The sequence below is a fragment of the Lipotes vexillifer genome, unplaced genomic scaffold, assembly GCF_000442215.2.
Source record: "Lipotes vexillifer unplaced genomic scaffold, Lipotes_vexillifer_v1.1 scaffold304, whole genome shotgun sequence".
Classification (NCBI taxonomy): domain Eukaryota; kingdom Metazoa; phylum Chordata; class Mammalia; order Artiodactyla; family Lipotidae; genus Lipotes; species Lipotes vexillifer.
In genome coordinates, this window is record NW_006788513.1 from 468,556 (window position 1) to 479,150 (window position 10,595).

General features: G+C 43.0%; 1 protein-coding gene across 1 annotated transcript in view; it reads left to right on the forward strand.

Moving 5' to 3' along the window:
* The window catches only part of CPNE4 (copine 4), a 422,791-nt gene that overhangs the window by 407,607 nt on the left and 4,589 nt on the right, over positions 1-10,595 (forward strand). The window contains exons 12-14 of the mRNA XM_007461633.1: positions 2,056-2,107; positions 4,665-4,798; positions 10,305-10,541. Coding sequence (XP_007461695.1) covers positions 2,056-2,107; positions 4,665-4,798; positions 10,305-10,541 — 423 coding nt within the window. The remainder of the gene's footprint in view (positions 1-2,055; positions 2,108-4,664; positions 4,799-10,304; positions 10,542-10,595) is intronic.

Genomic DNA, 10,595 nt, shown 5'->3' on the forward strand with positions numbered 1-10,595 from the left:
CTACAGAATTCTAGAAGCATTTGTCGGAAGTCAGTACATGGTGGGGGAAGAATATAGACCAAGAGCTGTCGACTGGTGGCCTGTAGACATCAGGCCATATTCTATTTGACACACAGTTTTTTTTTAAGAATTAGACAATTTCATATAAAATGTCAGATTTCTGGCTTCTCTGGAAAAACTGAAAAGCCTGATAACACTAAAATTAAAAGATTACACATAAAAGTATTAGCCAGATCTCAGGAGATGCAGTCCCCTTCAGATGGGGTATCAGTTCCAGAATGTGGGCAGGTGGGTGCCCACCTTCCTCACAGAGGTGCTGAACCTCAAGCCTGGAATGCACCTGGACAACCACAAGTCCAGCTGCCCTGAGATGCTTGAGTGTCCTCCTCACATCCCCCCAGACAGCCTTCCGGTCTCAGCTTGACCCAGCGGGGCTGAGGACAGAGGTGCAGCATACCTGGCTCCAGGCCTTCCTGTCCTCATCCCTGACATCTGCCTGGTCACTCTCCTGAAGCAACTTCTTCTTCGTGCTGTTTGCTAAAGTCCTGATCCCCTGGCTCCACTATGACTGGCAGCTAACTTATTCCTGTTGCCCTAACAGGCACCCCTTACGTATTCTCACTCTGCTCCCCCAAAGCCATTCAGATACCCTTTTCCATGCCTCATCTCCCCTCTGCCCCAGACAGGCCCTGATGGTCTCAGCAACTCAGGTGCCCCCCAGAGTGTTTACAAAGTTACCATGACTTACTTCTTGAGGATAAAATCTCAGTTTGCATTGAAACTGAGCCACAAGCACCTCCGCCTTAGTTTGTGCTCTCCTGGGACCTTTCGACAGGGATTTGGAGGCAAGTAGTTTATTTGAGAGGTGGAGGAAACCTCAGTAGAGAGTGGGGAAATGGGGAGAAATCAATATAGGGTTTACTAACAAGCCATTACCAGCATGGACAGCCAGAGCTGAATCCCGGGAGACAATGCAGAGCGCACACAGACCCCAAGGGGTAAGAGACCTGGGATATTGACACACCACCTCCCATCAACCCATGATGAAGAGCTACTCCCCGGGGACATTACTCCCAGGGGACATTAATTCCCCACCATTTTTAGCCTGTCACTTGGGCAGGCAAAGCAGGCTCTGGAAACCCAAGAAAAACTTAATGTAAATAAAGCAGGCAGGATGATTGGCAGTCGGCTGAGTTGCCTGGAAAAGCCAAGCGCAAGGGAGTGTGAGCGAGGCACCAACAGCATCAGCTCTGACCCCCACTGAGAAAAGAGGGGTCTTTTAACACAATCACCTATTTTCTAGGCCCCAGAGAGTCAGGCCTGTGGGAAATAGCCTTTCAAATGGAAGTCTCAGTAAAATTCCAAGTGACCCAATAAAAATGTATAGATGCCAGGACACCCCTCTTATTTTATCAGGTTTTAGAAAGAAAAAAAGTAAACCACATATTATTTGACCTTGTACATATGTCCTGCCAGGTAGAGGAATCTGTGTTGGAATTATTACTTTATTACTTTACCAAAAGCAAGAGTCTATTTTTACCTGTATGTATGTGAAAATCCTCCTGCCTAGCAGCTCTGTATATTATGTTAGAATGAGTCTTAAATGTCAACAGCTTTGCTGGAACCTTTATAACCATGGCCATGTCAAGCAGACAGCTTAGGTTATTGAGTTATCATTTTTTAATCACTGACTCCAAATAGAACTCAACCAAATCTAAGCCTCTGGTCTGTGGCCACTTCTATCCAGAAGCTATTTGGAGTTACATTTTTATGAAATATTTTCTTGGATTTTTTTTTTCATATGCCTTATTCTCCCCCTCCTGCCAGAATTTATCTGATTCTAGAAAATCTCCCTGTCACCTCAACTCCATAGGGAGCTTAGAATCCACCCTCCATCTCAGAGTGATTGTGTAAAGGCTTAAAATGGTTCCTGCTGCTTGACACATAATGAATGTAATGAGCATCTGTTGGCAAACTCTAAGCCCCAGTGCCTCCTTACTGGATTAATGTTGTCATTCTCCTTTTTTCCTTTTGTAAATTTTAATTGGTGTCCAGGTATCTCACGACTTCGCAATCAACTTTAATGAAGACAACCCAGAATGTGCAGGTAAATCACAACGTGAAAGGAAGTCAGTGTTTCACAGCCCTTCCCTTCGTACTTTTCCCATTTTAGTTTCTCTCTCCTGATGCAGTATGTCAGTGATGATTGTCCACAGAGGAGAAGTAGGCTCCCTGGACCCAAATAAACATGCTACTCTGAAGGCCACAACAGAGCAGAGACGTAAGAGCTGGAAAAGACAGAATGCAGAAGAGGTCTTGAGCTTAGAGCAAGAATATTGATTCCAATTCTGGATTCTTCTGGCCAAAAAAACCCAAAAAACAAAAAAATTTGAGGGAAGGGTCACGTCATGGGCAGTGATGAGGTACCCCTCCTTCTGCTTTCCAAGTTGTCATCAAGTATTTATTTTGCACAACTTCCTCTCTGTGAAGTAATAAGGAAAGGGGGAAGCGTAGAGATCATGTGACACTTTCATGTTGTCAAAGGATATGCCCTCAGCAACTTCAAACAAGTCACTTCATGGTTTTGTGCCAGAAAGAGCCTTCTCAAAGGCTTTGGTCTGTATAATGTTATTTCCAGTTAGAAATTCCCCAAGACATTCCACAAAATAATGATGATGACTATGATGATAAATTGTATCCTAGAATCATTTTTCCTGATTTCTAAATAATAAATAGAGCCAAGTACACCTGTTGCTATGAAAATGGTAAGACATTTTTGCAGTGGGCTGGTGGAAATGTCTGTCTCTCCTCCTTCCTGTAGAGGAGGAAGGGGCTGAACAGGGTTAATTCAGATCCTGTGGGGGATGTAGAACATCCCGCAGTTTCTTTCACAAATTTGGCACTAACTGTCCAAGAACATGACATCAATATCCCCGGGTCTGCACGCAGCAACCTATGAGACCAGATCTCCATTCTGCCCTTATTCCCTCTCATCATCCCTCACGCCAAGTTTATTACAGTTTAGGCTTCCCTCATCTCAAACCATTCCCTCTCTTCAACTGTAAGAATGGTTTTCCATCAAAGAAGAATGAAGGACATATCCAGTGTTAACCCATTTCACATCTTAGAATTCACCTGCCTGGTATTTTTGGAAGAGAACTCAGACTTGCTTATCTTAGGCAAAACCTCAAAAACCAAAACAGGTAAAGAGCTTCTGTTCAGCATCACTTAACTTCAGAACCAGGCTATGTAATGATTTGGCACCTGTCTTTAGAATGGCAGACTTTGGGGCAGGACAAAGAGAATGAAGCATTTTCAGTCATTTTCATACACATTTTGTTACATGCATGTGTATAAAGGCAGAACAGAACACAACTTGCTCATCCAAGATACCCAAAATCTGGTTGGCAGGATGTGGAGGGAAAACAATCACAGGAGGGGCTTTGTGGGTCTCTCTGGCTTAAAACAGGACCAGTGTGCTGTTTCAGGGTAGAAAGGGGTGCAGGAGGATGAGATGAAACAGGGGAAGAGAGAGGTAACACAGGCACAGACACAGAGAGGACCATTTGAACAAATATCATTGGTAATGGGACTGTCTCTGTGGGATCACAGTTAGAACATTCAGTGTGCAGCCAAGACTTACACTGGGAGGAGCTACACTAGCAGGGCTGCCTCTTCCAGCAGAGCCCACCCATCATGATCTCTTGGATGGAAGCCCCCCTTAAATGGGGGTGCCCATGGTGATGGACGTCACTCACCTGTACTACAGTCCCTGGCAGACGACTGTGACCATCATTTTGCTCATTCATCACACATTTGGGGAGCAGCTACCATGTGCCCGATCTGCCTCGAGCTCATGAGAAAGAAAGTCACAATTCCTACCCACAAGGACTTTAACATCTGGAGAGATGGTTGTGGTACACATCACTCACATAGGTGGCCCCAGGGTGGTTATACTAGAGTCAACAGGACGGTGTGAAAATGAGAGGGATGTTAAAGCTGTGAGCATGGCCCTTAGAGCCAGACACACCTGGGTGTGAATCCTTAGTCTGCAGCAAACCTCTCTGAGCCTCAGTTTCTTACCTGTAAAATGGGTACAATGTTGGCTTCATTACAATAGGAGGATCTAATGAAATCTATTGTGTAAGGTGAGACATAAGGGAGACACTGGTGGAAATGATCGCTTTTGACTTGAACCTTTAAAGAGAATGATTTCAGACCAAAATGATTTCTCTCTGAGTTTTAAGTTGTAGGGTTGCAAAGTATTCCCAGTATGAATCCCTTATTTTTGAAAGTGTAGAAAAAGATTTGGGAATACATAGGTTTGTAACTGACATTTTTTTAATGGATCTAGAATATTCTCTTTGTCATAAAAAGCTTGTTTGTATTCTGTAGCAAACACAATCATTCATTAATAAATTCTTCCCAAGTCAATTTCAAAAAAAAAAAAATAAGTAAAATGAATAAAGAAAATGATTTCAGTGGGAGTGGAGGCAGAAATACCAGCCCAGATGTGGTATTTTCTTTTTTATCTTAAGAACATAAATGTGCTATTGATAAGGACTATTTGGGGGAAGTTAATGCTTCATTTGTGTGTGTGTATTTGATTATAAATATATTTAGGGGGACTATTTAGCTATTGATCTTTGCCAATTCCACCTCAGGGATTCAAGGAGTTGTGGAAGCCTACCAGAGCTGCCTTCCCAAACTCCAGCTCTATGGCCCCACCAACATCGCTCCCATCATCCAGAAGGTCGCCAAGTCAGCATCAGAGGAGACCAACACTAAGGAGGCATCAGTAAGGAGAGGGGTGGTCTGCCTGCTAATGGGCATTTACCCATCCTCATCTGGATACTGGCCACAGCACCTATCCCAATCTGACAATAAATTTGCATTTCTGCCTGTGTGAGTTTGAAGAAGTGACTTAACCTTCCCCCTGTCCTCAGTCTCCTCACCTGAAAAATAGGGATAATCATGCCTATCTCTGCTGGATTAACATGAGGCTTAGAGATGACATAACTCAAATGTCTGCAATGTTACCTGAACACAGAAGGCCTTCAACAGGGAAAGCCACTATATTCACTGGAGTGTAGGTCATCCTCATAAAACTCATACTCACCTTCAGTTCCTAGGAAGGAAAAAAAAACAACTGTCTAAAACTAAGCTTGCTTTCCAGTGTAGTGTACCCAGACTACAGATGGAAGTGAAGTAAAACAATGGGTTATTCTTCTGCCTGGTAGTCAAGTGAAGTAACACACAACATCACAGTGAAGGTTTATTTCAGGTCCTATTAGTGGTTTTCTTAAGAAAAATGCAAACCAAGGTTACAAAGCCAAATAGAGTTTGTTTTTTTCCCCTAATATATTAGACTTAAATATATTGCTGTAATAGCTTTTCTATGCATCATTTTTCAATATCGTCATTATGTCCTATGTCCTTTTTTAGCTTTATGACCTTTTCTCAGATTTAGCAGAATATTGCTAATGTCCGAAATTTTCTCTGTGATTTTATCCTGGGTTCCAAGACACTGAATTTGCATGAAGAATATGATACTCTGCTCCCTTACCTTCTTGTGTGAGCTCATCTGACCCCCTTGCCCTGTGCCTGTGTTCTCAGCTTCTCTTGTGTTAGGATGGGCTGGACCACACTCCTGTCTCATGGTGACCTCTGCTCTGTGCACTGCAGCACACACCTCCCAACTATTAGGGACACTAACCTCATACTTATATTCCCTTTCTCGCCTCATCACCTATTTTTCCCTTTCTACTGAAGACTCATTCCTATTAGCAAATAAAGCATGTTACAGTATCTCTTGTTTAGGTTCAAAGCTCTCTCAACACTTTACCCGTTAGGTACTGTCCCTTATTTTACTCTCTTTTACAGCAAAATTCATTGAAAGAACTGCCCATATTCACTGCCTCCATCTCTCCTCCCATTGACCCTTCCACCTGTACCACCCAAACTTTGCTCCCCAACACCCCTGTGAAGACCATGTTTGTCAAGGCAATAGCATCTCCATCTTTCCAAACCCACAGAGGCCTTGAAGCAAATCTGAATCCTCTCAGATGCAAGATTTAGGCATAGGGTTGGACAGGATCAGTATTTAATTTTATTTTTAACCTTTTTTTTAATCACCAGGACTTCAAATTCAAATACTTCAAATAATACCTTGCTCAGAAACCAAACACATAAAATAGATTTTAAGAAAACAGACTATTTTTGCTAAATATGGGCTGAAGGATGGGGTCCAAACTTGTCTATTCTCGTTGACTCCCTTTATCCCCAAGAGCATCCAAGGCATCCCTAGGACTCCCCGGAGCCCAGTTTGAATCATCTCAGCCTCCCTGGGGTACCAGGACTCACATGAGTAAAGAGAATCTGACATAGGTCTGAGTTCTGGACTAATACAAACCAGCATGAGGTTTTGACTATTACTCACTCCTCCAGGGACAGATGGGTCTGCTCTGAAAGGACAGGTCAGGAAACAGTACTGGAAGCATCTAATCCACATCTCCCCAAATAACTCACTCCTATAGGCCAGAAACACTGATGCTTTCCCCCAGAGGTTTCCATTATCTTTTGAACAGTGTGTGGTCCAGGGCCCCTTGTTATCACTGATTGCTAAGGGTCCTAACCTTGAACCTTGTAGGCAAGTGGTGCCAGGAAGTCTGTGGCTGTAGGATTTTCTCCTCAGTTTTGTGGAACTCTTCTAGAAAGAAAAAAAATGTCCTCTCCTTATGTAAGCAGGACCTCAAGTACATTCAAAGACTATAATATTTCACCCATGAGCACTTTCCTAGCCTGACTTTGGAAGCAAATGTTACTGTGACCTTTATTGGAAATTTCCATCATGGTTTTGATCCAACAGTCTGCAGCCTATTACCTTTAGCTAGATTAAACCTGGAAGGATCAGGTTCTAGAATCTTGACAGTCTCTTCAGACCAGAGCTTCTTAACCGTTTTTGTTCCATGGACACCATTAGCAGCTGGTGAAGCCCATGGACCCCTCCTCAGAAGGGCCTTTAAATGCACAAAATAAAACATATGTTATAAAATAAACCAATTATATTGAAATTCAGTTAGCAAAATATCTTTAAATGTTACATAGAAGCATCATAAATATAGTAATAAAATTAAATTATGAGAATTTGTGGCTGGCCTAATAATTCTGTAATTTCTAAGTAGTGTTGAATGTAAATGACATGTTAAGATATTTGCAAACACTGTAAGATAACAGGAGAGTATTCTGTGATTTCTATTAGTGACTCAATCACAGGTACAGTTAAAACTAATTTTATTTGTTAATTATATTTAGAATTGAAAAAAATGATAAGTTTTAGTTAGAGATTAGTGAAAATAAAACTTTAATTTACCCCAGCTGCACAGACTGCCTGAATTCTTTCAACTCAACAGTCCGCAAGCCTAGGTTAAGATCCCCTGCTCTAAATGAAAAGCCAGCCACATTCTGCAACCTGTTTTTCAGTGACTTGCTAGGTAAGAATGGCTTTTACATTTTTAAATGATTGAAAAAAATCAAAAGGAGAATAATATTTCGTGGCACACAAAAGTTATATGACATTCAAACTTGTGTCCATCAGTAAAGTTTTATCGGAACACAGCCATGAACATTCCTATCAAGCACTGTCTATGGCTGTTTTCATTCTAATAGGCAGTTATGTCATTGCCACAGACATCATTATGGCCTGCAGAGCCTAAAGTATTTATTATAGCCCCTTTACAGAAAATATTTTGCCAACGTCTGCTCTAGACCACAACAACTCTAAACTTTCTTGATGTGGTTGTGTGACTGTCAGGTTGTTTGCTCCTGTAGGTATTGTAGGGGGCAGGTAGGGGAGATCCGTGCCCTGGACCATGAAGGTTGAATCAGACAGGAGTTAGGGGAGGGTGGGGTGTGGACGATGAGGGCACAGAAGTGTGATTCACTCAAGAGCCCACCTGCTCAGGAATCAGGATGAGTCTCCATCCAGGTGTGGCACCTGCCATGGCCTCCAAGGCACACCCTGGGAGGAGTCATTTCTGGTTTCCTACACTGCTTCCCTCCAGCCCCAGGCCACCAAGCTGCCTCCTTCTGTGCCTTCTCCTTGCAACTCCCTAGCTCCTCAATCACTTCACCCAACTGAAACCTTCCTCCAAACTCCCAGGCCACCTTCTCTGTGAATGTATAAGACTTATAAAGCATAGGTATGGATGAAAATTGACAATTCGAATGAATTTGAAAATTGATCAACTAGAACTAGGGGTGGGTAGTTAGTGGACATGGAACAGAATTAGTCATATATATATATATATATATATATATATATATATATATATATTTGTTTATTTATTTATTTTTGTCTGCATTGGGTCTTCGTTGCTGTGCACAGGCTTTCTCTAGTTGCGGTGAGCGGGGGCTACGCTTCATTGAGGTGCTCAGGCTTCTCATTGTCGTGGCTTCTCGTTGCAGAGCACAGGCTCTAGGCTTCAGTAGCTGTGGCATGTGGGCTCAGTAGTTGTGGCTTGCAGGCTCTAGAGCTCAGGCTCAGTAGTTGTGGTGCACGGGCTTAGTTGCTCTGCGGCATGTGGGATCTTCCCAGGCCAGGGCTCAAACCTGTGTCCCCTGCAATGGCAGGCAAATTCTTAACCACTGCGCCACCAGGGAAGCCCCAGAATTAGTCTTTATATTAAACTGTATGGAAAGCATTTAGGACATGTGACTGTCTTCATCATAGTCTGAATTTCTCTTCTCTCTAATTGCATTTTTGACTGAGTTGTTTTGTTTAAAAACATTTTTTTCAAACTCACAGAGAAAAATGGGATCTCTTTAGCACTGCCAGCCTATATGCAGCTTTCTAAGTGTGAATCTCAAAAACAGATGTTTTCAACATGTGATTATTCTACCTAGCCTTTCACCTTTGAAATGTGGCAACTTGGAATGGTTTCATCATCCCACATTTATTCCCTGTAGATGTAGAACATATTGCAAAGATTACATTAGAAATTCTTTTGGGTTTGGCATGAGCAGCATCTCAGTGACCTCCTTCCCTCCCCTCTCACCTGAGAGGCTGTCATGATGCCCCTAACGACTAAGGACAGTGATGTCCTCCACTGGGCTTTCCCTCTCCAGACCCCGTAACCCTTCCCAAGCCCTTCCTGTGCTGATGAGCATGAAGCCTTCTCTCCAATCTCCATCTCAGATGAGTCACCCACCAGCCTGTCCAACCAGGACTTAGAGCAGGAAGAGTCTTCTGCCCACATCCTTGGAGAAGGGCAGCCACCTGCAGGCCACTCACTAGCCCAGGGCACACAGCCTTCAGAGGGAGAGACTGTGACCCTTGCCTTTTCTAGCAGGGCTTTTAGCACAGTGCCATCCACTAGAAATACAGTGGGAGGCATGCAGAGATTTTAAATTCTCCAGTAGCCCCATTTAAAAAAGTGAATAGAAGCAGGGAAATTAATTTTAATAATATATTTTATTTAACCCAGTATAACTAAAACATTATCATCTTAAGAGATATTCCATATAAAAATTATTAATAAAATATTATACATTCTTTTTTTTTTACTAAGTCTTCAAAATCCAGTGTGTATTTTATACTCACATCATCTCAATTTGGATGCTAAATTACCATGGAAAATACTTGATCCTTATATAGATTTTATAAGTTGATAATTGAGAAAGTGGATTCACATATTTATAGTTGTTCCAAACGTACTTAAAAGATTTCCAATAACTCAATCGGGTATCCACTTTTTAAAGTTAAATTTAAATTGATTCAAATGAAATAAAATGAAAATTTCTGTTTCTCCATTGCTTTCACCACATTTCAAGGGCACCATAGTTACATGGAGCTGGTGGCTATTGTAAATATTAGGCAGCTCGGCTTTAGACTCTTGCAAATCTCCAAGCTGAAGAGGACCATATGAATGATCTAGCCCCACCCCTCATTTGAGAGATGAAGAGGCTGAGACCCAGAGGAGTTAAGGGAAAATTCCCAGCATCTCAGAGCAAGAGGCTTTGAAGCCAGCCCCCCTGACTCTTCTGCTGCTCTGTCTACACCCTGTGCTTTGTAACCATCATTAAGGTGATTATTAGAATTAATCTGCAATTACTGTGCCTGCCTTTAAGCTCCATTCATCCTAAGTCTTCAGTGTTTAGGGTTGTCAACATGGGCACTCAGGAAAAGTCAGTTGTCACTTGCTGTGGTCAGTATGCACCGGAGCCGCCGGAGTGTGTAACTGGCTTTGTCCTTGTCTCTCCCACCTCTCCATCCCCATCATCTCCTGGTGTCCCACCGATGGCAGCAATACTTCATCCTGCTGATCCTGACTGACGGGGTCATCACAGACATGGCTGACACGAGGGAGGCCATCGTCCATGCCTCCCACCTCCCCATGTCGGTCATCATCGTGGGAGTGGGCAACGCAGACTTCAGTGACATGCAGATGCTGGACGGTGACGACGGTATTCTGAGGTCGCCTAAGGGAGAGCCCGTCCTTCGCGACATCGTCCAGTTCGTGCCCTTCAGGAACTTCAAACACGTACGTATATCTCGGGGGCTTCCCCTGGGAGAGCAGAAGCCCCCCCCCCCCCCC